Source organism: Geotrypetes seraphini, chromosome 7, assembly GCF_902459505.1.
Source record: "Geotrypetes seraphini chromosome 7, aGeoSer1.1, whole genome shotgun sequence".
Lineage (NCBI taxonomy): Eukaryota > Metazoa > Chordata > Amphibia > Gymnophiona > Dermophiidae > Geotrypetes > Geotrypetes seraphini.
Genome location: NC_047090.1, coordinates 82739298 through 82764705, shown reverse-complemented (window position 1 = coordinate 82764705; position 25408 = coordinate 82739298). Strand labels below are relative to the sequence as shown.

The 25408-nt window shown below is 43.6% G+C and overlaps 1 protein-coding gene across 3 annotated transcripts in view; it reads right to left on the bottom strand.

Moving 5' to 3' along the window:
* The window catches only part of COCH (cochlin), a 179234-nt gene that overhangs the window by 60723 nt on the left and 93103 nt on the right, over positions 1 to 25408 (bottom strand). For all 3 annotated transcript variants that reach the window (XM_033953042.1, XM_033953041.1, XM_033953043.1), the window contains one exon: positions 9844 to 9991. In XM_033953042.1, the coding sequence (XP_033808933.1) occupies positions 9844 to 9991 (148 nt within the window). The remainder of the gene's footprint in view (positions 1 to 9843; positions 9992 to 25408) is intronic.

The following is a 25408-nucleotide window of genomic DNA, read 5'->3' as shown; positions in this document are numbered from 1 at the left end:
AGCACCGAACCCTGAGGGACTCCACTAGTCACCTTTCCTTCCTTCGAGCGACTTCCATTAACCACCACCCTCTGGCGTCTGTCCGATAGCCAGTTTCTGACCCAGTTCACCACTTTGGGTCCTAACTTCAGCCCTTCAAGTTTGTTCAACAGCCTCCTATGAGGAACTGTATCAAAGGCTTTGCTGAAATCCAAGTAAATTACATCTAGCATATGTCCTTGATCCAGCTCTCTGGTCACCCAATCAAAAAATTCAATCAGGTTCGTTTGGCACGATTTACCTTTTGTAAAGCCATGTTGCCTCGGATCCTGTAACCCATTAGATTCAAGGAAATACACTATCCTTTCTTTCAGCAACACTTCCATTATTTTTCCAACAACTGAAGTGAGGCTCACCGGCCTGTAGTTTCCTGCTTCATCCCTGTGACCACTTTTATGAATAGGGACCACATCCGCTCTCCTCCAATCCCCAGGAATCACTCCCGTCTCCAGAGATTTGTTGAACAAGTCTTTAATAGGACTCGCCAGAACCTCTCTGAGTTCCCTTAGTATCCTGGGATGGATCCCGTCTGGTCCCATCGCTTTGTCCACTTTCAGTTTTTCAAGTTGCTCATAAACACCCTCCTCCGTGAACGGCGCAGAATCTACTCCATTTTCTCGTGTAACTTTGCCAGACAATCTCGGTCCTTCTCCAGGATTTTCTTCTGTGAACACAGAACAGAAGTATTTGTTTAGCACATTTGCTTTCTCCTCATCACTCTCCACATATTTGTTCCCAGCATCTTTTAGCCTAGCAATTCCATTTTTTATCTTCCTCCTTTCACTAATATATCTGAAAAAATTTTTATCTCCCTTTTTTACATTTTTAGCCATTTGTTCTTCCGCCTGTGCCTTCGCTAAACGTATCTCTCTCTTGGCTTCTTTCAGTTTCACCCTGTAGTCCTTTCTGCTCTCCTCTTCTTGGGTTTTTTTATATTTCATGAACGCCAACTCTTTCGCCTTTATTTTCTCAGCCACTAGGTTGGAGAACCATATCGGCTTCCTTTTTCTCTTGTTTTTATTGATTTTCTTCACATAAAGGTCCGTAGCCATTTTTATCGCTCCTTTCAGCTTAGACCACTGTCTTTCCACTTCTCTTATGTCCTCCCATCCTAACAGCTCTTTCTTCAGGTACTTTCCCATTGCATTAAAGTCCGTACGTTTGAAATCTAGGACTTTAAGTATCGTGCGGCCGCTCTCCACTTTAGCCGTTATATCAAACCAAACCGTTTGATGATCGCTACTACCCAGGTGAGCACCCACTCGAACATTAGATATACTCTCTCCATTTGTGAGGACCAGATCCAATATCGCTTTTTCCCTTGTGGGTTCCGTCACCATTTGTCTGAGCAGAGCCTCTTGAAAGGCATCCACAATCTCCCTACTTCTTTCCGATTCCGCAGTCGGAACATTCCAGTCCGCATCCGGCAGGTTGAAATCTCCCAACAGCAGAACCTCCTCTTTCCTTCCAAACTTTTGGATATCCACAATCAGATCCTTATCAATTTGCTGCGATTGAGTCGGAGGTCTGTAGACTACACCCACGTAGATAGAAGTTCCATCAGAGCAATCCATATCGCTTCTTCCTCTCCCCAGGTCCCTTGCATTTCGGTCGCTTGGATATTGATCTTTACATAGAGAGCTACTCCTCCACCTTTATGACCATCTCTGTCCTTCCTAAAAAGATTATATCCCGGTATGTTTGCATCCCATCCATGTGATTCACTGAACCATGTCTCTGTGATAGCAACAATATCTAGATCTGCCTCTAATATCAGGGCTTGCAGATCATGAACTTTGTTGCTTAGACTGCGAGCATTTGTGGTCATCGCTTTCCAGCTATTTTTCAGCGATAATCTCCTTTTTCGTATGGATTTTTGTGTCGTTTCACTTTCCGCTGCAATACTAAGAAATGAGTTGCTGATATTGCTTTTGTTGCAGCCTTTACTACTATCACATCTTTTCTTTTGCCGGGGGTGGTCTCTACATACACCACCCCCACCTTCTAGTTTAAATGCCTAGAAAAATATTGTCTAAATTTCTCTGCAAGGTTTCTTTTTCCTGCTGTAGTAATATGTAGCCCATCAGTGCAATATAGCTTCTTGTCCTTCCATGTATTTCCCCATCCTCCTATGTACCTGAAGCCTTCTTGATGACACCAGGCTCTGAGCCATCTATTAAAGTCCTCTGTGTTTTTCATTCTTTGCTCTCCTTTTCCATATGCAGGCAGTATTTCAGAAAAAGCTAAAGTCTTTACAAAAGGTTTCACGCCCTCACCAAGCTCCCGAAAAGCTTTCTGTGCTGCAAGTGTGGAGCTGTTGGCCAGGTCATTTGTTCCCAGATGGATAACAACATCAGTGTTAAAATCCTTAGTTTCTTCCTTAATTATAGTCAGTATTTGCCTGGAACTCCTGGTAGCTGAGGATCCTGGAAGACATTTCACTATTTTGGACTCCTCGCCCTGTGTTCCAAGGTTAATGCCTCTGATGATGGAATCTCCCAACAGTAATAGTTTTCTGTTTTTGGCTTTTTTATTTGTACTTAGGGTGCTCTTGTTCTCTTGAGTTTCTTTCATTGGTTCCAGTCCCACCTCCCTTCTGTTTTCCTGAGTATCGCAGTGCACTAGTGGAGCGAAGGAATTCTGTAGAGGTAATATTAGTGAAGGTGGATGTTTCTGTGTTACATGTCGCAGTCTTCCTGAGCCTACTGTGACCCATTTGTTCCTGGGTTGTTTTATTCTTTGAGGTAGAGGTGGTAAGTTGGTATGATTTTGTGGAGTGATGGAAGCTGCTTTAATTGTATTCAATTCCTGTTTAAGTTTACAGAGCTCCTCCTTAATACTGGCAAGTTGAAGACAGATGGGGCAAGCCTTAAGCCTCCAAATAGTATGTCTTGGAATTAAAGCACCACAGTGATTGCATAGAATAAAGGTCATCTTGATTGGTTGTGAAGTCCTGATTATATGGGTCTCTATATATGAATAGTGGTCCCTGGGGTTGGTGGGACTATAAGTAAGACTACTAGTAAGGCAGAAATATAGGCTCTATACCACCTAAAACACAGTATTTTAAACAAAACTGCAGGTTCTATCAGTGCTACCCTAAAACACAGGATTTTCCCTACTTTAGTCACCCTGAGCCACAGGCACCAGAAATATAGGCTCTATACCACCTAAAACACAGTATTTTAAACAAAACTGCAGGAAGAGGAAATAAGATTTAACAGAGGAAAGAGAAGGATTTTTTTGTGCTTTTTTTTATATTTTTTTTTTAGTAAGAAACAGGGAGGAGAAGAGAAATTAAGCAGATATAATGCTGAAAACCAGTGAAAAGCTGAAATATGAAATGCTGAAATATGAAAATCTGAGTAACTTAGCTTTTAGAAGTTCACAGGGCAGCCTTGTTTCAGCAATGTCCCAAAGAAAAAGCTTTTGATAGGGTAGAATGGTCATTCATGTATCAGGCTTTGGATTGGTTTGGTATAGGTCCTGGTTTTGTTCAAATGATTAAAACTTTGTATAGCTCCCCTATGGCAAGATTATACATTAATAATAATTTATCTGAAAGTTTTAAACTACATAGAGGAGTTAGACAGGGATGTCCTCTATCTCCTTTACTGTTTGATATTGTGTTAGAACCCTTATTGATAGCTATTAATCAGACAAAGGGGATACAGGGTATTCCCCTGAAAGAATGGGAATACAAATTATCTGCTTATGCGGATGATATTTTATTATATTTGCGCAATCCAGGTTCAGCTATACCGTGTTTGTTAGAATTGATTGAAAGGTTTGGAATGTTTTCAGGATATAAAATCAATTGGAATAAATCTGAAATACTTTCGCTTAATGTACATTGCATAAAATCTATGTTTGATTCATTTCCTTTTGTTTGGAAAGAGGATGGATTAAAATATTTAGGAATTTGGATTAAAAATTCAATAGAAGATACAGTAAAAGAAAATGAAAAACTTTTATTAAAAAAGGTTTCGGAATTATGTGAACAATGGAATCCGTGACATATATCTTGGTGGGGGAGAGTTCAAACTATAAAAATGATGGTATTGCCTGTGGTTTGCTATCAAATGTGTATGATTCCGGTATTTTTCCAAAATTCTTTTTATAAAAAATTGAATTCAATGATTATTAAGTTTGTTTGGCTTGGCAAAACTCCTAGAATTGCTTTGGTATCTTTACAGAAATCAATTAAGGAGGGTGGGGTAAATTTCCCAAATTTTTATAGGTATCATCAAGCCTATATTTTACGTCAAGGTATGTATTGGATCCTCCCAGATCTCATTGAGTACACTCCAGATTGGTTATATTTGGAATGGCGCCTCCTGTCTCCTTTACATCTTTGTCACATTCTCAGTATCAAGATGCCCAGATTGTATAAAGAAAATAAAATTTTATTAGATACATGGAAAACTCTGAGATATATAAGTAATTTAACTGAAATTCCTATTAATAAATCAACAAATCAATCCATATGGCTAAACTCCAAGATTCAAATTGGCGGATCTAAAATTGTCTGGAAGCATTGGTTAAATGCAGGAGTACGATCTTTAAATGATGTTATTTCAAATGGAAATATGCTTGAGTTTACACAATTGCAAAATAAATTTGAACTGAATAAATCACAATTCTATAAATGGTTGCAATTGAAGCAGGCCATTCAGGCAGGGTTCCCTGAATGGAAAAATCTAAATTCTCAATATAGCATGGAATTTTTATGCTTCCAGGCAGATTTTCTGGGACACCAGGCCGCACAGTGGTATAAAGTCATTAGTGAATTGGTTAATAAAAAACCTAAAAATGGTCTTAGGGATATTTGGAGCATTGAGATTAGGCATCAAATTTCAGCATCTCAATGGCCACAAATTTGGTCTTGGAGAATAAGATGTACAATGTCAGCATCTATGAGACAAACTTGTTTTTTTCTTTTGCATAGATCATTTTGGACCCCTGTTAGATTAAATAAATTAAATAGTTCATTGTCTAATAGATGCTGGCATTGTAAGCTTGATGTAGGGACTTTGGATCATCTTTTATTTTTTTGTCCCTACATATTAACCTTTTGGAATTCGATCTGGGATCAAATAAATTCTTTATTAGAAAATCCTGTAGCATTAACTTATGATACTGTGATATTTGGCATGTCTATGAGGAAAAAGAGTCAGATATCGGCAAGTAATAACAAACTTTTATTGATTATGACAGGGGTTGCCATACAACATATCACTACCAATTGGAAGGACCACAGCAGGCTTAACTTTAATTTCTGGTGGAATTCACTGTGTCATCTATACAAAATGGAACGTTCAATAGCAATACAAAATGGAAATTATAAAAGGTTTAATGAAATATGGGAGCCATTGACATTGTTTTGTAATGAATAAACACCATTTTATTAACATTATTTATGAATGTAAGGGAAAGGGGAGGGATTGTATAAATGAAGAAAAAGGTAAAAAGAACTATGATAAAGATTGATTCAATTAAGTAAATTGTATGGAAAGGGAGGGGGGGAGAAGGGTTTAGATATATATACATTTGTTATTATCTTGATAGATTTATCAAGTGTTCTTAGTAAATCTATGTATTACTTATATTGTACACTTGTTGAAAGTTTAAAAATGAATAAAGAATTAAAAAAAAAAAAAAGATATATTGTTACAGTGCAAGATTTCTCAATGCAAGTTTTTATCCTAAAGTGACACATGCTGAGAATCCTAGTACCAATATACATTTCTTTGTAATCCATCGGTTGTGGTCAGGAGAGTTAGGTGAAAAGGTATGTTTTTATTGCTTTCCTAAAGTTCAGAAGTCCTTCAAGGAATCTGATCTGCAGGGGCAGTTGATTCCAGTGGCTCAGTATGAAGTGGGAGTAGGAATGTTGTTTGATGGTTTGCAGTTGAAGGGTACAACCAGGGGATGTTTTAAGGTGTATTTCATCCTGGAAGTGGAGGGGCATGTTCAGCACTTACAGAGGAAGCTTAGTCATCATGTAGCCCTGTACCATGTCATGCAAGGATTTGAACGCTGGTATCAGGCCCTTGAAGACACAACATTTGGCTACGGGCAGCCAGTGAGCAGACAATAAAGCCTGGGAGACAGGGTCATGGGCACGGAGATTTTTTAAAAGTCTGATTACCACATTTTGTACACACTGGAGATGCCGTATGTTCTTCGCTGTGAGTCTGATGAATAGCGCGTCGCAGTAGTCCATGCGTGAGAGGACAAGGGCATAGAGTAGTTGGGTGAAATCAGACTCAGAAAAGTAGTTCCTTATTTTTCGGAGTTGCCACAGGTGGTAGAATGAGGAAGGTTGGCAGATAGGAGAGATATGGTTGAAAAGCGGTAGAGGTTGGACTCAAGGAGTATTTCTAGGCTGCATGTTTAGTCCTTTGCAGTTATGGTAGTTGAGTCCCAGTGCAGGGAGGGACAGGTGCGGTTGCAGTGTCTTTGGAGATCCAAAGGAGTTCTGTTTTGGAGGCATTTAGGTGTAATTTGTTGAGGGACATCCAATTTTTGATTTCTGAGAGGCAGTTTAGGAGTTCTGTGATCTGGGAGTAACAAGTTTCTCCTAGTGATAGATATACTTGGATGTAATCCATGAAGGAGTGAATCTTATTTGGTATTTGTGGGCTATGTCAAGGGCAGGTCTAATATAAAGACTGAATAATAGGAGGGATAGTAAAGCCCCCTGCGGAACACCATATTTGATTGATTTCAGTCGCGTATCATTGAGTAGTACACTTTGGGATCTATTGTTCAGGAAGGAGGCAAACCATTGTAATGCAGTGTCTCGGATTCCAATTTTAGAGAGTCAAGTAATGAGGAGGGGATGGTCAAGTGTCCAGTGCCACGTTGAGATCCAGCAACACCAGAAGGACATCATTACCCTTATCCATGTGTTTCCAGTAGTCATCAATGTCAAGGAGGTTGGTTTCAGTACTGTGGAATTTCCTGAATCCCAAAGGGAAGTAGGATAGGGCTCCTTGTTTGTCGATGAAGGAGTGTAATTGGTTTAGTACTGTTTTCTCCAGGATCTTGGAGACAGGTCTAAAGTTGCCAGACATATTAGGGTTAAGTGTGGTTTTTTCAAGATCAGTCTGATGACCCCTGACTTCCAGTTTGCAGTAACTAAGCCTGTTTGTAGAAAGATGTTGATGAGAAGCATGGAGGCTACAAAGGTGTCTTTTACAGCCACTAGGAGGCGTGGTGGACAGGGGTCTAGGATGAAGCCAGATGGGTAATTAATGTCTAGTATTTTGGTGATGTTATCATGGGAGACTGTTTCTAAGTGGTTTAGGTTCCCAGTTGCAGCTTTAATTATCTTGTCTGAGTTATGGAGGGACAATGTCTGCAGCGCGGTGGAGTCGAGGTGATATTGTATTTTGTCTACTTTGTCCGTAAAGTAGTCTGAGAGCGTTTCACTGTCAAGTTCAGTATTAAGGAACTGGTTTTCTCCTTACGACATTGTGGGTATCTTTTTGTTAGTTTAAAAAGGTTTGTTGATCTATTGTGGGTCTTTCATAGTTGTTGAGAGTAGTATATCTTTTAAGCCTCTAGGATGGCTTTTCTATATTTTTCATGCAGTTCCTTCCATTTGGACCTGTCACTGTTAAGTCTAGATTTGAACCATTTCCTTTCTGCTCTCCTTATTTCTCTTTTCTTTGTTCTTAAGTCGTTGGAGAGGAATATTTGTGGGTATAGCATTTGATCTATTTGACTGGAGCTAGCTCTTCATATAGAGTTTTTGTCTCAGTATGCCAGTCCACGGCAGCCTCGTCAGCAGATTCAGAGTTGTGTTTTAATGTTTCTGTGGAGAGATCCTCTAAGTTGATAGCATCATTGTTGTATATTTTCTTTTGTTGGGTTTACTTCTGGTTGACAGTTGATTCATTGTGTAGATGTGGTTGATCAGACCAGGGTACCAGTTTTGGTGATGCAGTCAGGGGTTCCTGTGGCAAGCGGTGTATTTTCTTGAATAAAGATTAAGTCTAGGATGTGGCCTGCAGAGTGTGTCAGCGAGGGGACCATTTGCTGGAAGCCTAGGTTTGAAAGTGAAGTGATGAAGTCTGCTGGGAATCCAGTCTTGTTTGGGTAGCTTGCGAAGTTAAAGTCTCCAAGTATGAGGACTCGGTTGTATGTGATGACAAGCTTGCTAAGGATGGATAGCAGGTCAGTTAGGATGGTCACTGAAGAGTGTGGTACTCTGTATATCAAAGCAAAGGTTAGATCTCTGTTGTGACCGAGAAGATGAGGCACTCTAGTGCGTCTAGTGTGATGGCTTCTATCAGACTTGGTTTGAGGCTGAACTTAATGATATTATGATATTAACAGCCTGTTTTACAAAGCCACGCTAGCAGCTGCCGCATGGCAACGGCCCTGAAGCCCTTTAAATCTCTATGGGCTTTGGAGCCGTTACCACTCAGCATCGCTAGCGCAGCTTTGTAAAACAGGCCCTAAGGGGTACCATCTTTCAAAAGATCCGACACTGTCGTCCTCAGTCAAGTTTATAGTATCCAACACTCCTCTCCTTGGAAATAAGCTTCTTTTCCTATTGTCAAGATATCCAAGTAATTTTTCAGGTCCCAACCTATGAGTGCAGATGTTGCACTTGTTATAGGGAGGTAGAAAAGATAAAAGAACTCTTCTTGGAGTGCTCCCTTTTTCTTTTGCCCTGAAACCTGGGTGGTAATTCAGGGTCCACCTTCCTCAGGGTCTGAGGTGCTGCTGAACTCATCATGTATTTGATAGGGTTTGTCAAAAATTCATAATTTTACTGCTTTTATTTAAACTTTTATTGACTTTTTAGTTACTATGCTGTATTCTCTTTTTAATGTTGTACTTCACTGATTGTCCAGTTTTTTCTCTCTTGTGTAAACCTTCTAGAATTCTCTTGATTGTGGCGGTATACAAAAATAAAATTATGTTAAGTTATGTTAAAATATCCCTCCTTGAAATGGATAATGAAAGCTCTGTATCGCAATGACCACCATTGAACTCGAGCATGCAAAATTATGGGGAACTTTCTTTTCCTCAATTTAAGTCTCTTTTTTTTTCTTTCAAAAGACTTTTGGTATTTCCTTAGAGTAAATTTTTTTTTTTTTTCTTTCATTTTTGTTTTATTTTCTCTGATTAGGGTATGTGATTTGGGAAACTGCAAAAACTGTCAATTTGTAGTTTAAAAAAATGTTTTTATTTTTAACGTTTTAGAGTTTGTATGGATCGTGTATGATGGTTTCCTTCCTTTTATATAGTTGGTGTTCTTTTCTGTATTTTATAATTGGATTGATTATGGTGTAAGCCGCTGTGAATTTTTACATTCAGTGGGATTTTAAGTCTACAATAAACATAGGGCTCCTTTTACTAAGCTGCGATAGCGGTTTTAGTGCGCACTAGATGCTAACGCCAGCATTGAGCTAGCATTAGTTCTAGCCGCATAGCGCTGAAAACGCTATCGCAGCTTAGTAAAAGGAGCCCATAGTATTATTTTATTGTTGTGATTCTCCTTTAGTTTACTCTTGCACTATCCCTCTAACTGGATGTCCAACTTGCCCACACACAATTTATAAAATAAAGTCAGTTGCATACACAACTTAATTTAATAATTGGCTGTTTAATAATTGGAGTTAACAGCCAATTATTGGTTTAAATTAGTGCACCAATTGGTAGTTGTGCGCACAACTGACCTTTGTTGTTATTATAGAAGCTGCATGCACTTGAAGTTTGGTGATGTTTTGAGAATTTACCCCTATGTGTGTACAATAAAATAAATAAATGCACTATATTAAGTACCTGGCTTGCACGAGTCCAACGTGTGGCCCATCTATTCCAATGCCCAGCATCAAAACTACTTTTCCAACAAAGTTCTTCTGCAGGTTAAACCTGCGCTGACCAATATTGTAGCTTCCATCAATCAGAAATGCAATATCAGCCTTACACTCTGCAAAATACAAACCCACTCAAAATAAGTACCGTATTTTCACGTAGATAACGCGCACCCGTGTAAAACGCGCACACGGGTATAGCGCGCGGAAAACACAAATTTATGTACAGAAATTTTTATATACCGCGCACACCCGTATACCGTACATGCTGCCCGACTCTCCTTTCGCCCGCCCCGACTCTCCTCTGACCACCCCGATTCTCCTTTCACCCGCCCCGACTCTCCTCTCCCCCTTGAAGTCCTGTCCCCACTCTGAAAGCCTAATGCCCCCCCGACGTCCGATTCCCCCCCCCGCAGGACCGCTCGCACCCCCACCCCGAAGGACCGCTCGCACGCACTTCCACCCGCACCCGCACCCCCACACTGAAGGACCGCTCGCACCCCCACAGCCTCCCGAACCCCCCCCATCATGTAGAAGCTCCTACCGGTGTCCTGCTGCTTTCTCTTGGCGGTCCCGGCCCTTCCGTGAGCCCTGCGCCTGTGCTGCTTCCTCTTCCAGCGGTTCGCCCTTTCTCTAACGTCAATCCTTCTTGCCCCGCCGACTCCCCGACACGATCGGGGCAAGAGGGAGCTCAAGCCCTCTTGCCACCCCGACACGATCGGGGCAAAAGGGAGCCCAAGCCCTCTTGCCCCGCCGACTCCCCAACTCCCCGACAATATCGGGCCAGGAGGGAGCCCAAACCCTCCTGGCCACAGCGACCCCCTACCCCCACCCTGCACTACATTACGGCAGGAGGAATCCCAGGCCCTCCTGCCCTTGACGCAAACCCCCCTCCCCCCATCGACCGCCCCCCCAAGAACCTCCAACCGCCCCCCCAGCCGACCTGCAACCCCCCTGGCCGACCCCCACGACACCCCCACCCCCTTTCCCCGTACCTTTGTGTAATTGGCCGGACAGACGGGAGCCAAACCCGCCTGTCCGGCAGGCAGCCAACGACGGAAAGAGGCCGGACTGGCCCATCCGTCCCAAAGCTCCGCCTACTGGTGGGGCCTAAGGCACCTGGGCCGATCAGAATAGGCCCGGGAGCCTTAGGTCCCTCCTGGGGGCGGGGCCTGAGGCACATGGGCCCAACCCGACCATGTGCCCAAGGCCCCACCCCCAGGAGGGACCTAAGGCCCCCGTGCCTATTCTGATTGGCCCAAGCGCCTTAGGCCCCACCAGTAGGCGGAGCTTTGGGACGGATGGGCCAATCCGGCTTCATTCCGTCGTTGGCTGCCTGCCGGACAGGCGGGTTTGGCTCCCGTCTGTCCGGCCAACTACACAAAGGTACGGGGAAGGGGGTGGGGGGGTCGTGGGGGTCGCGGGTCAGCTGGGGGGGCGGTCGGAGGTTCTTGGGGGGGGCGGTCATTGGGGGGAGGAGGGGTTTGCGTCGAGGGCAGGAGGGCCTGGGATCCCTCCTGCCCGTAATGTAGTGCGGGGTGGGGGTAGGGGGTCGCCGTGGCCAGGAGGGTTTGGGCTCCCTCCTGGCCCGATATTGTCGGGGAGTTGGGGAGTCGGCAGGACAAGAGGGCTTGGGCTCCCTTTTGCCCCGATCATGTGGGGGGGCAAGAGGGCTTGAGCTCCCTCTTGCCCCGATCGTGTCGGGGGTGCCGCGGTTGGCTGGGGCAAGAGAGCTTGAGCTCCCTCTTGCCCCGATCGTGTCGGGGAGTCGGCGGGGCAAGAGGGCTTGATGTTAGAGAAAGGGTGAACCGCCGGAAGAGGAAGCAGCAGGTGCAGGGCTCACAGAAGGGCCGGGACCGCCAAGAGGAAGCAGCAGGACACTGGTAGGAGCTTCTACATGATGGGAGGGGGGTCGGGAGGCTGTGGGGGTGCGAGCGGTCCTTCAGGGTGGGGGTGCGGGTGGGAGTGCGTGCGAGTGGTCCTTCGGGGTGGGGGTGCGGGTGCGTGCGAGCGGTCCTTCAGGGTGGAGTTGCGAGCGGTCCTGGGGAGGGGGGGGGAATCGGACGTTGGGGGGGAACTATGTAAAAAAAATTTTATATAGCGCGCTCATGCGTATAACGCGCAAGGTTATGCACGGTTTGTAAAAACACGTATAACGCGCGTGTTTTATGTGTGAAAATATAGTACTTGAACAATGAGTTTCTTGACCAATATGTAAGCACTTATAATAGTCTACTTTCTTTATATAAAACAATTATAGACTTTATTAAAAAAAGACTTTTCCATTCTGGGCCTATGTGAAAATTTTTTATTGTATTGTGACAGGGTGAAGTTCTCTGTTACTGGCCAGCCCTGAAGAGGGAGCCTGAGCAGCAGAAAGGAGCTAAGTTGCATAACATCCTGTAAAGGCTGCTGGGAGCTGTCCTTTCACCCTGAGGGAACAGTGGTGTTGAAAAGCAGAAAGCTGAGAAGAACAGAAGCTCCTTCAGAAGCCAGGTGACCCTTGAGGAGAGGAATAATGGTCTTTGGACTAACTATTGGTAAGCCTTTAAGACTGGCTTGCATGGTTGATAGATTCTGGGGATAACCAAGAGGGTACCCCAGTTTGATGACCGACAGAGGGCCTGGTGGTGATCAAGGAGACCAGGGGAGTGAGTAACAGGGCTGTCCTCTCAAAGAGTGGCTGAGAGATAGGAAGTTTTCAGGAAGAGCCCAAAGTGGAGAGACTGGCTGAAAGACTGGAAATGTCCTCAATGTTTGTGTCCAGGAAAAGACACCTGAGGGAGTGGAAGGAGGAGTAGTTGTACAGCCTAGAAGAGGAGGGAGGGAGGGAAAGGGGGGCTCAAGTTTGACAACCAGCAGTGGGTCCAGCGAAGTTTCCAGGGAGTGGGAGACCCAAGAGGCCAGGGTGCATAGGGACTGGTGGTGGCCCCATAGGAAGAGCCAGAAGAGTGGAGGTCCAAGGCTGAGGGGATCTGGCAAGCATCTGGCAAAGGGACAGGTGGAGCTGGTGGTGACCAGTGGAGAGACCGGTGATGCACTGGGAGCTGCAAGAAGACCTGGAGGGTCAATGAGGGGTCGGGAGAGGACCAGAAGATCATGGAGTCAAGGGAGGACTTGGAAAGGACCAGGAGGAGCTAGAGAGACCTGGTCAGGTGTAATATAAGAACAGAGTGTATTTGAATAACTGTATTATGTTTGTTTCAACAGCACCTGAGAAATGGAGAGTGATGGGTGTTAACTGTTCGGACGATCACTTGATGACATGTATACAGCCCTATAAATGAATCTAAGATTTCTAAAAGGCAGAAGATTAACAGTATTTAAATTCAGTCTTATGTTTACTCACAGAAAGTAAGGTTGCTTACCTGTAACAACTAGTCTCTCTAGACATCAGGATAGACACACCAGTAAGTAATGTTATCTAATGGCATGAACATGAATCCACTCTCTCAGAACATAAAAACATTGTTGCTCCTGGGTCAGACCATAGGTCCATCCTGCCCAGCAGTCCACTCATGCGGCGGCACCAAGGTCAAGACCAGTGCTCCAAATGAGTCCAGTCTCACCAGTTTAGCATGAACTTGTTCAACTTTGTCTTGAAACCCTAGAGGGTGTTTTCCCCTATAACAGAATCCAGAAGAGCGTTCCAGTTTTCTACCACTCTCTGGGTGAAGAAGAATTTCCTTATGTTTGTACAGAATCTATCCCCTTTCAACTTTAGAGAGTGTCCTCTCGTTCTCCCTACCTTGGAGAGGTTGAACAGTCTGTCTTTCTCTACTAAGTCTATTCCCTTCAGTATTTTGAATGTTTCGATCATGTCCCCTCGCAGTCTCCTCTTTTCAAGGGAGAAGAGGCCCAGTTTCTCTAATCTCTCACTGTACAGCAACTCCTCCAGCCCCTTAACCATTTTAGTTGCCCTTCTCTGGACCCTTTCGAGTAGTACCGTATCTTTCTTCATGTACGGCGACCAGTGCTGGACGCAGTATTCCAGGTGAGGGTGTACCATGGCCTGGTACAGCGGCGTGATAACCTTCTCGGATCTGTTCATGATCCCCTCCTTGTCATTCCGAGCATTCTGTTTGCCCTTTTCGCCGCCGAAGCACATTGTGCAGATGGCTTCATGGACTTGTCGATCAGAACTCCTAAATCCCATTCCTGGGAGGTCTCTACAAGTACCGACCCGGACATCCTGTATTTGTGCAAGAGATTCTTGTTCCCGACCTGCATCACTTTACACTTACATTGACCCTCATTTGCCATATCAATGCCTATTTCTCAAGCTTGATTATGTCCTGTTGCAGATCTTCACAATCCCCGCGTCTTCACTTCTCTGTATAACTTCGTATCGTCTGCAAATTTAATCACCTCACTCGTCGTACCAATGTCCAGATCATTTATAAAGATGTTGTCACCACACTGCAGTCCTGGACCGGAACTCTACAGCACTCCGTGTGGCTGGACATAGAAATAACACTAGCGTCTGACCCGGCCTGGAGTCACCCTGCAGGATTGGACTGACACAAAAATTGGGAACTAAAAATCAAAATTACACAGATACTGCTTAAGTAAAAGATATTTCAATTTTACTTCTCAAAACATATAGGTCAGAATGACACGAATCCATTCAATAATGTCAATGCAAAAATTCATATAAAGTAAAATTCAAAAGAAAGAAAACAAACAATTCAGTCAAAGTTCAAACTTTCTCTTTCTCTTAGACTCAGGCAAAACTGCGCCTGAGGCCTGGCTCTCCTCAGAGATACCCAGCCTGCACTCCTCAGAGATACCCAGCCTGCACTCCAAGCATGGTGGTTATGAAAACTCAATATAGTTTTCTGCACTGATTCACCAATTCACATTTTCTCAAAGTCAAGCCTTCAGCAGCATTTATGGCACTGCTGGGAAAAAGGAGAGAGTCTACGGTTTGCCTTGCAACAGCCTTTCAAACTGCCTTCAAAATTCCCTCCCTGGGTGACTGCAAACCTCTCCCTCAATCAGACTCTCTCAGCTTTATAAAGCACAACAAAACAAAAATGCAGGGTTCCAAAAAGAAAAACAGTTCAAACCAAAACTCACTGTACTTAGCTTAATGCTTGCAGCTGGTGGTTAAGCCTACTTCCATGGCTTCAGGTAAGCTCTACACCTCCTCTGGCAAGGATTCCTGTACTTCCATCGGCGTCTCCTCCACAGGCGAGGACACATCCAGAGCTTCACCAGCTTCTTCCACCTCCATAGGTGTATACCTATTACCTCTGCTTGGCCCAGGGAGGTCAACAGGGAAGAAAGGCCTTAACCTTCTCCCTATCCTGCCTGCCTATCTGTTCTCACCTGCTGGCTTTTCTATTCTAGGGCCACGCCCTAATCTAGCTGAGTCAGCAGGAAACTGGGTATCTCTTGGGCTCCTCTGGTGGTGACCTAAATACTGACTGCCTGGCAGTTTCTTAGTAATTTCAGGCTCCCCCTGGTGGTTAGCCAGGAAATCAACATGATCAGAACTAGGGCAGACCTTGCAAACTCACTTCCGGGATTTCCTATTCACTTTCGGACTGCCTTTACTGGGATCTTATTTCCAAAAATACAAGGTACAGGGTGAATTATAACAAACAAAATAGAAGCCAGAAAAGGTATTAGATGTAGTAAAACAAACTGGCTTCAATAAAGGAAAAAAGGAGTAAATGAGAAGTGACCCAATATGGCTTGAAAAAATGCTCAGAAATATGAAACTCTGAAGGGAAAGCTATTAAACCTCCCTTGGAGAAGAGTTCACCTTCCAGTCACAGCAACTTAACAAGTTTTATGGGGCACACTCAAAAACTCCAAAAAATGTTTAAAAAACAAGGTTTCAAAGTCTTTCTGTTTTATACAGTAAATGTCTTCACTTGATTGAGGTTAGAACTGCCACCACTAGGTTACTTAGCTCTATATGTTGTCTTTAGGGGTCCCAACACGGCCCCGTTTCGAATCCTGCCTCAGGAGACCCGATGTTAATGGAAATCAGAAAGTAACAGATGTGTTAGTCTACAGTTCTTCATTGACTAAACGCTTTTACTGGTCGTGATGTTCAGTTGTATCATGGCACTGAAGACTGACATGTAACAAACTTTAAATTGCCAGCCAGGCTGCCAGGCACCTCCAAGGGAGGTTTAATAGTTTTCCCTTCAGAGTTTCATATTTCTGAGCATTTTTTCAAGCCATATTGGGTCACTTCTCATTTACTCCTTTTTTCCTTTTTCCTTTATTGAAGCCAGTTCGTTTTACTACATTTACTGGGACCTTGGCAGGCTCGATGCCTGACTGGTCACAATGTTGAAGAGCACAGGTCCAAGCACTAAGCCCTGCGGCACCTCGCTGGTGACACTCTTCCAGTCTGAGAATTGTCCATTTACCCCCCAATCTCTGTTTCCTATGCTCCAGACAGTTTTTAATCCACGTGAGTATTTCACCCTCGATTCCATGGCATGCAATTTTCCAAAGTAGTTGTTCATGTGGAACTTTGTCGAATGCCTTCTGAAAATCCAGATATATAATGTCAACCGGGTCGCCATTGTCTATCTGCCTGTTTACTCCCTCGAAGAAGTGCAGCAAGTTCATCAGGCAAGATCTGCCTTTACTGAAACCATGCTGGCTGGTCTTCATCAGATCGTGTCTGTCAAGATGATCAATGATGCGGTCCTTTATCAGCGCCTCTACCATCTTTCCCGGTCACCGAGGTCAGACTCACCAGTCTGTAGATTCCTGGATCTTCCCTTGAGACTTTTTTGAAGATTGACATAACATTTGCCACCTTCCAGTCTTCCGGAATCTTTCCCGATTTGATCGACAGAGTGGCTATTAGCTGAAGCAGTTCAGCTATAGTCCCTTTCAGTTCCTTGAGGACCTTCGGATGGATGCCATCTTGTCCTGGAGATTTGTCGTTCTTAAGCCTATCAATCTGCTTGCATACCTCTTCTAGACTGACCGTCAACCGTGTCAGTTTCCCATCTTCTTTTCCAGCATATAGCCTGATGGGTTCCGGTATGCTATGTATTTCCTCTTCGGTAAATACAGAAGCAAAAAACGTGTTCAGTTTGTTGGCGATTTCTCTGTCCTCCTTTAGCACTCCCTTAAATCCACAGTCATCCAATGGCCCCACCGCTTCCCTCGCGGGTCGTTTCCACTTAATATATTGAAAGAACGGCTTGAAGTTTTTCGCCCCCTTGGCTATTTTTTCCTTGTAGTCTCTTTTGGCCCCTTTTAGCACCTTATGGCACCTGCGTTGATGTTTGTGCTAATTCCAGTTTTCATCCGTTTTTAACTTTTTCCATTCCTTAAACAAAGTTTTTTTGTCTCTGATCGCTTCCTTCACCTCTACAGTGAGCCATGCCAGTTCTTTGTTCTTTTACCTCTTGGATTTTTTGTTGATATGCGGTATATATAGATTTTGTGCCTCGGTGACTGTGTCCTTAAAAAGGGACCAAGCTTGCTCTAGCATTTTTACAGTGCTTACCCTCTTCTTAATCTTCTTCCCCACCATGAGACTCATCCCTTCGTAATTTTCTTTTCGGAAGTTCAGCGCTGCCGTCGTTTTGGACCGATGTTTCTCACCTGTATCTAGGTCGAAGTGGATCATACTGTGATCGCTGCTTCCCAGCGTCCCTTCCACTTCTACATGTTGTGCCAGTCATCATAGTCCATTTAGAATTAAGTCCAGAATTGCATTTCCTTTTGTATTTTCCTTGACGAGTTGTTTCAGGAAGCAATCACCTACAGTATACAGGAACTTGGTCTCCCTAGCGCAGCCGGAGGTGCCTAGGTTCCAATCCATCCCCGGATAGTTGAAGTCACCCATGATAACTACATTGCCTCCCTTGCAGTTGTGCTTAATCTCATCTGTCATTTCCCCATCAATTTCTTCGGACTGCCCTGGGGGTCAGTAGTAGATGCCAATCTTCGTTTCCAGTCCATTTGTTCCTGGAATTTTGATCCATAGAGACTCTAACTTATCCGTCAGTTGTGGTGTGTTCTCTCCAGTAGATTCAATTCCTTCTTTGACATATATGGCAATGACCCCACCTTTTTGAGCCACTCTGTCTCTGCGGTATAGTTTGTATCCTGGTAGCACGTTTTCCTCAGTCCACCATGTTTCTGTGATGCTGATGATCAAGTTCAAGTTTCAAGTTTATTAGGATTTTATATATCACCTATCAAGGTTATCTAAGCGGTTTTTACAATCAGGTACTCAAGCATTGTCCCTATCTGTCCTGGTGGGCTCACAATCTATCTAACGTACCTGGGGCTATGGAGGATTAAGTGACTTGCCCAGGGTCACAAGGAGCAGCGCGGGGTTTGATCCCACAACCCCAGGGTGCTGAGGCTGTAGATCCAACCACTGCGCCACACACTCCTCAACATTATCTTTTTGTGCCATAGCTTCTAATTCACCCATCTTATTCCTTAGGCTCCTTGCATTCGTGTACATACACTTGAGTTTACGACCCGTTCCTTTCTTGCATTTCCTTCCCTCTTGTGTCCCTTTAAATTTGTCTTGCTTGTGATCCGGTGGGCCTTCCCCTATATCTTCCTGCACGATATCTTCTGGTGAGTCTTTCCCTCTATCTTCCTGCAAGGTATCCTCCAGGTATACAGGTTCCCGAACCATCGACTCTCTCTCTCTGTCGACTGTCGGCTTTCCCCTTCTTCCTAGTTTAAAAACTTCTCAACTTCTCTCTTAATGTTGCTTGCAAGTAGCCTCGTTCCGTCTTTGCTGAGGTGGAGTCCGTCCTTCCTGTATAGCTTGCTCTTCCCCCAGAACGCTGTCCAGTTACGCACAAAGTGGAATCCTTCTTCCTCACACCAGCGTCACATCAGAGCTCAGAATGGTCAAGGCTATATCCAGTATGCAGGTCAACTAACTACCTCCCTTCAGTTTATTCCAGAGCTTGAGTCAACTCCCTATAATAGTAGGTTGGTATAGGTATCTGATTTATCCTGTTGTCTACAGAGAACCCCTGTTACATGTAAGTAATCTTGTTTTGTCCATTGATAAGCAAGATGAAATTAGCTACATTAGTAGGGAATCCCAAACTGAGGGTCAATGTTCCTGTTTTTAGATTCAGCCTTCTAGGAGGACCTTTGGGACAGCCTATCAAAGAGAAAGGTAGAATTTACTATGAAGAGTCCTTAAAGAACATTCTGACCAAAGATACTGTCCCTCAAAACACATTGTCTAGAGCAGTGTTCTTCAACCTTTTTACACATATGGATCGGCGGAAATAAAAGAATTATTTTGTGGACCGGCAAACTACTAAGACTGAAATAAAAACTCCTGTCTCCACCCCATCCCCGCAGCTTGGTCCCCATCCCATCCCCGTGAACTTGGTCCCCATTTCATCCTGTATACAGGGAGTGGGGAAAGAGACAGAGAGATCCATGCTGCCTCTCTCCCACTCCCTCTACTGTCATATCCAACATTTTTCCCTCTCTCATCCCCCGGATCATGTGCAGCATTTTTCACTATTGCCCACCAGCCCCATGCCCAACATTTCTCCTTTTATCACCCCTCTTCAGCACCATGCCACACCTCTCCCTCCATCACTATGTCCAACATTCCTCCCTCTTGCAACGTGCAAGAGTCACTGTGCGCTGTCCCAGCAAACAAGTGCAGCTGCCGCTGAAGATAAGGAGCAGCCAAGCCAGAAGGAAGACGGTGTCCAATGGTCGAGGTAACTGCCTGGAGGGGACTGCTTGCAGGAACATGAATTCTTCACGGATCGGCAGGAAACATTTGCAGACTGGCACTGGTCCGCTGACCAGTTGAAGAATACTGGTCTAGATAATAGTACGGGCCTTTCCTCTACTGCCAATGTACAAAAGGAATGGATTTATTCTTTGTGATCCTGTTGAATATTGGTGACTTGATTTGGCCGTTGTCAGAGAAAAGATGCTGGGCTTGGTGGAATTTGATCTGATGATGTAAGGGTTAAACCGCTGCATATATAGTTTATACAAAGCTTCACAACCTCCTGTATGACTTCAAAGGCTATGCTTTAAGCAGAAATGAATTCTGACCTACATCTGCTTATTAGCAAGAAATGTTCAAGGTCACTCAACTGATGCAACTTCAGACCAGCATTACATAATATACTTCTTCACCAAGCATGTACTGAGGGCAAGATGACCTTAGCCACTAAGGAACCAGAGACTTCTGAATTCCTCAGAAGAGGAGAAGCCAAGTTCCTGGTACTGCAACCTTGGGTGTTGCAATGTGACTATTTTTGGAGTGGCTAAGGCCAGGAAGTGGAGAATACATCTTATCTCCAGAGATAAGCCCTCTGCTCAAGGGATATAAATAATAATAATAATAATAATTTTTATTTTGTATACCGCCATACCCAGAGAGTTCTAGGCGGTTCACAACAGTTAAAATTGAAGTACAAACAATGTAATCATTGATGTTAACAGGTTGTAAGCATACAATATAAGAAAAGGAAAAGGAAGTAATTAGAGGCCGTAAGTGGATGGTCGTAACAATCTAAAGGAAGTGGTAATGAGGAAAAAAGTAGTAAAAGATAGTAGTAATAAAATGCATTAAGAATTCAGTCTGTGGAATAATTGCGTTTTGAGCTGCTTTCTGAAATCCAGATAGGATGAGGCATCAAGCACAATTTGGGCGAGCCAAGAATTTAGTTTAGCTACCTGAAAAGAAAAGGGTTTTTTCTAGGAACCTTTTGAAATGGCATAATTTTAATGAGGGACAAGCAAACAGGTGTATTCTGCGGGAGGTCTTATTGTTGTAATTTAAATTGAAGTGGGGGTTAAGATAACTCAGTAACATACCAAATACTGTTTTGTAGCAGAAGCATGAGAATTTGAACAGGACTCTGGATTCAAATGGTAACCAGTGTAATTTATGATAGAAAGGGGTAACATGTTCCCATTTATTCAAGCCGAAGATGAGGCGGACGGCTGTATTCTGAACCAGCCTAAGCTTCCTGATGGTTTTCTTGAAGGAGCCCAGATATATGATGTTACAGTAGTCCAGGATGCTGAGAATGGAGGATTGTACTAACAAACGAAAAGAGGTGTCATCGAAGTATTTTTTTATGGTGCGGAGTTTCCAGAGGACCGAGATACTTTTCTTAAACACTAAGTCAGAATGTTTCTCCAGAGTAAGATGTTTGTCTAAAGTGACTCCTAGTATTTTTAAAGATTGTTTGAGACAATAGTCCGACCCATTCACATGTATCGTGGTGTCCTTGATTTTCTCGTTGGGTATTGCCAGGAAGAATTTGTTTTTTTCTGAGTTTAACTTTAATCTAAAAGCTGACATCCAAAGTTCCACCTGATTAAGAATAATTGATAGTGAATTTAGAAACTCTGGAGTGAAACAAGTCAGCTGGATGACTATAGTAATGTCGTCTGCGTAGATGAAGAATTAGAGCTTTAAACTCTGCAAGAGATTTCCCAAGGAGACGAGATAGATATTAAACAGGGTAGGAGACAGGGGGGAGCCCTGTGGAACCCCACATGAGTTGTCCCAACTATAGGAGAAAGTGTGGTTCCTAAACACCTTCTATGATCTATTTCCCAGGAACCCATGGAGCCAGTTGAGAACATGGCCTGAGATACCAATGGTTGCCAGACAGTCCAGGAGGATAATATGGTCGACCAGGTCAAATGCACTACTCAGATCTAGTTGTAAGATCAGTGCGCTTGATCCTTGGCTAAAGAGTGAGTGCAGGTAATTGAACAACGCGGCAATAATGGTTTTGGTACTGTGGCCTGAACGAAAGCCCGGTTGATTGTCATGTAAAATGTTATATTTCTCCAAATATGTGGCGAGTTCAGCATTTAGCATTTACCACCCCTTCTGCTATTTTAGTTATTAGTGGGATACTAGCTCTGGATCTGTAATTAGATGGGGCATTAGATGGTTCTTTTGCATTTTTTTTTTATAGGTGTAATCTCTACTGGGAACTTTCCTGAGGATAATAAAAAGTTTGCCCAAGTTAACAACTTGACTTTAAAGTTGACCGGGGCAGTTTTCATGACATTTGGGAGACAAGTGTCCAGTCTGCAGTAGGAGTTAACATATTTATTGTAATATTTGCTAAAAGTTTGCCAGTCAATGGTTGTGAAATAGTTCCAGTTCAGATCAGCTCTGGACTTGTCAGTATCTAGCAGAATGGGATAGTACCAGTGAGGTTTGGCAGGAAATGTTAGCGAGGCTTTTAATTTTTGTATTTTAGAGTTGAAGAAATCTGCCAAGCTGTTTGCGGTTGAGGTAGATTCTTCTTGGGTGTCTGTAAATGTCTCTAAATTATATAAATTGTTAACCAGTTTAAAAAGGCTACTGCTGGAGGAGGAACCAAGATGGTGTCAGGGACAGACGTGTCGTGAGAGGCTCCCCTTCCATCGGCGTTCTAAGCTTTTTCTTCGAGATTGACTTACCGGTTCTGCTTTAAAGGAATGCCGAAGCGCAGGGGGAAACAGAGGAGTGATCTCCCGGCTTCCTCCGCCTTGTCGGTAACACGCCAGACAGCAATAACAGCTTTTTCTGTTCCCTTTGGTCTGGGCGAATCCGTGCTCCGAGAGGGGCAGACCTCGGAGCTGGACAGTGACTTTTCGCTGAGCCCGATGGGTCCTGCGATCCCTCCCCGTCCCGGGATGATGTCGGGCAGTCCTGCGGGTCAACGGGAGACATCAGGGAGTGAATCCCCACTGGACCCGATGATGCTGCCTTTGACCCCGGAGGTGATTCAAGCTATGCCGGGTTACCAGCAAACGGCAGAGGGAGGAGGAGGCGTTCAGGGAGCAACGAGTGTGGGAAATGGAGTCTCTTCTCCACTTCAACCTCTGAAACCCCTGATTAAGCCGAAAGTGGTGGATATGGAGGCGTTGTGGGGAGCCATGGAGAGCCTTTACCAGGTATGCTCCCAATTTATTTCCTCAACCCAACAAACTGCAGTTCAAATTAAAAACTGTGAAGGGAAAATTCAACAACAAGCAACTAGAATGGATAATATTGAGAAGACAGTCTCTGAAATAAAACTTGTATCAAACTCTCAAATGAAAGAAAAAAGCTTAATGATCAGGAAAATTGAAAATTTAGAAAATGCAAATAGAAATTTAAACCTGAGACTTCTAAATTTTCCTGTATCTAGAATATTATCACCGAGAGAACTTTTTCATTCTTTTTAGACTTCAGTTTTAAAATTTTCAGAGACAAATATGCCACCATTGCAAAAACTATATTATCTTAATATAGTTGAAGAGGATAAGGACAAGTCAACTATCCATCCCGGAGAATTAGACCTCACTGGGATGTTAGAATCTTCACGGATTGAGATTTCAGCGAGAGCAACTTTGCTAGTAACTTTTGTTTTCTTACAAGATAAAGAAGCTCTTCTTCGCCTCTATTATAGAACTGAAAGTGTTGAATTTTACAATCACAAAATTGCAATTTTTCCTGATGTCTCAAAGTGGACGCAGCTCAGAAGTAAAAATTTCTGATATTTCGTCAGTTAGTTTTGGCTTTGGGAGCAACCTTTCAACTTAGGTTTCCTTGTAAATGTTGTATTATCTATCAAACAAACAAGTATATTTTTTATGATCCAGAACAATTGCAACATTTCTTGGAAGGTAAGGCTGCCATTAAGGCTCCTGACCAATGTTCCCTCTAAGGATTGATGAGGTGTGTGCAAAAAAAAATATGCATGAGCGACAAGTTACATATTCCACAAATTTATGAGCAGACACGGAGGACGCATTTTTAAACAAATGTAGTTTATCCTTGTGCTCCTTATGTATTTTTAATCATCTATGGATATGTTTGTATGTTTATTGTTCAAATGGTTTTATTTATTTCCCAAAATTTATTTTTGTTATACACATTGAAAATATTTGTTATTGCGTTTAAATCAAAATCTCAATAAACTTGAAATGAGTGCCCATGAGATTGTGGGAGGGTTAAATACTCAAAACTTAGAAGAATAACAATTTACTTAAAGTTTTTGCTTTGCCAGATTTCTGGTATCTTTACATAATGCAGTGGCGTACCTAGCATATGTAACACCCGGGGCCCATCATTTTTTGGCACCCCCCCCCATCAGTACGAAAAACCTGATTTTTAGTAACAAGCCACACGTCACACATGAGTACCTAGGAAAAGGCAGCATCTTACATATTGCAGTGAGCAGTACATCAATACACCCATTGTAAAACTAAACAAGCCAGACCAGCACAGATCAATCCTACACCGTCAATTCTAACAGAAAACTATGTCTTTCGAACACACAGAACACACCTTCGCCTAGTATGGACTATGTAATCACAAACTAACCCCTCCCTCTTTTACAAAACTGTAGTGTGGATTTTAGCTACGGAGGTAACAGCTCTGAAGCTCATAGAATTCTGAGCATCAGAGCTGCTACCAACACGGCTGGTGCTAAAAAACGCTTCACAGTTTTGTCAAAGGGGGGATAAAATAAAAATACATAGACAAAGGTTAAATTGAACCAACAAGAAGCTAACAATGCTTCACAGAAACAGTGACACATGTCTCCTAAAGCAATAAATAAATAGAAATTTTTTTCTACCTTTGTCTTCTGTGGTTTCTGCTTTCCTCATCTTCTTGTAACTCTCTTCCTTCCATCCACTGTCTGCCGTCTCTCTTCCCCTATATGGCATCTTCTCTCCTTCTATGCCCCTTCCAGAAACGGTATGCCTCCCCCTTCCATCTCTTCTTTCACCCCCATTGGTCTGGCATCTCTCTCCTCTCCTTCCCTCTCCCACACCTCCTCTCTGCAATCCCTTTCCCTTTTTTCCCTCATTTCCCTTTTCAATTTATTTTCTGTATCTGTCTAGATTATGTTCTTACTACCCTCTCATCAATGTCCTTTTTTACTGTCTACCTAAAGCTTGCCACCTCTTTCCATCACCCCTCCAGTGTTTCCCTAACTCAATCCTTTTCTCCCCATCATGTGTCCTCCTTTTATTTATCCCCTCCTTCCATCATGTACCCTCTTTCTCCAACCCTTCCATCTAGTACCTTCTCTTCTCTCTGTCCACTTATCATCCAGCATCTGCTCCCCTCTTTCTCTCCTCCCATTTCCTTCTGGCATTTGCTCCCTTATCTCTCCCATCTGCACTTCCATCCAGCATAGGCTCCCCACTACCATCCAATGTCTGCCCTTTCTCCCTCCATCTACCCCTCTTCAATCAGCATCTTCCCCCTTTCTTTCCCTCCAATATCCTTCCCCCTTATGTCTCTCCCCTTTCTCTGTACATCAATTCCATCAGTACCACCCTTCCATACCACCCTGCCCCCTTTCTTTCCCTCCACCACTCTTCCATTCCAGCAGTCATGCTCCTTTCTCTCCCTTCATGCAGCAAGGTCCCGCGATGATTGTAGATGCCTGCTGCCAATCCACCCCACTCTGACGCACTTGCTCTAGAGCGGACTCAGCAGCCGCATGCTGGAAGGGCCCGCGATGACTCGTCTGCTGGCTCTGCTCTGGAAGAAGTAAGTTACGTTGGAGGGGGTGGACCCG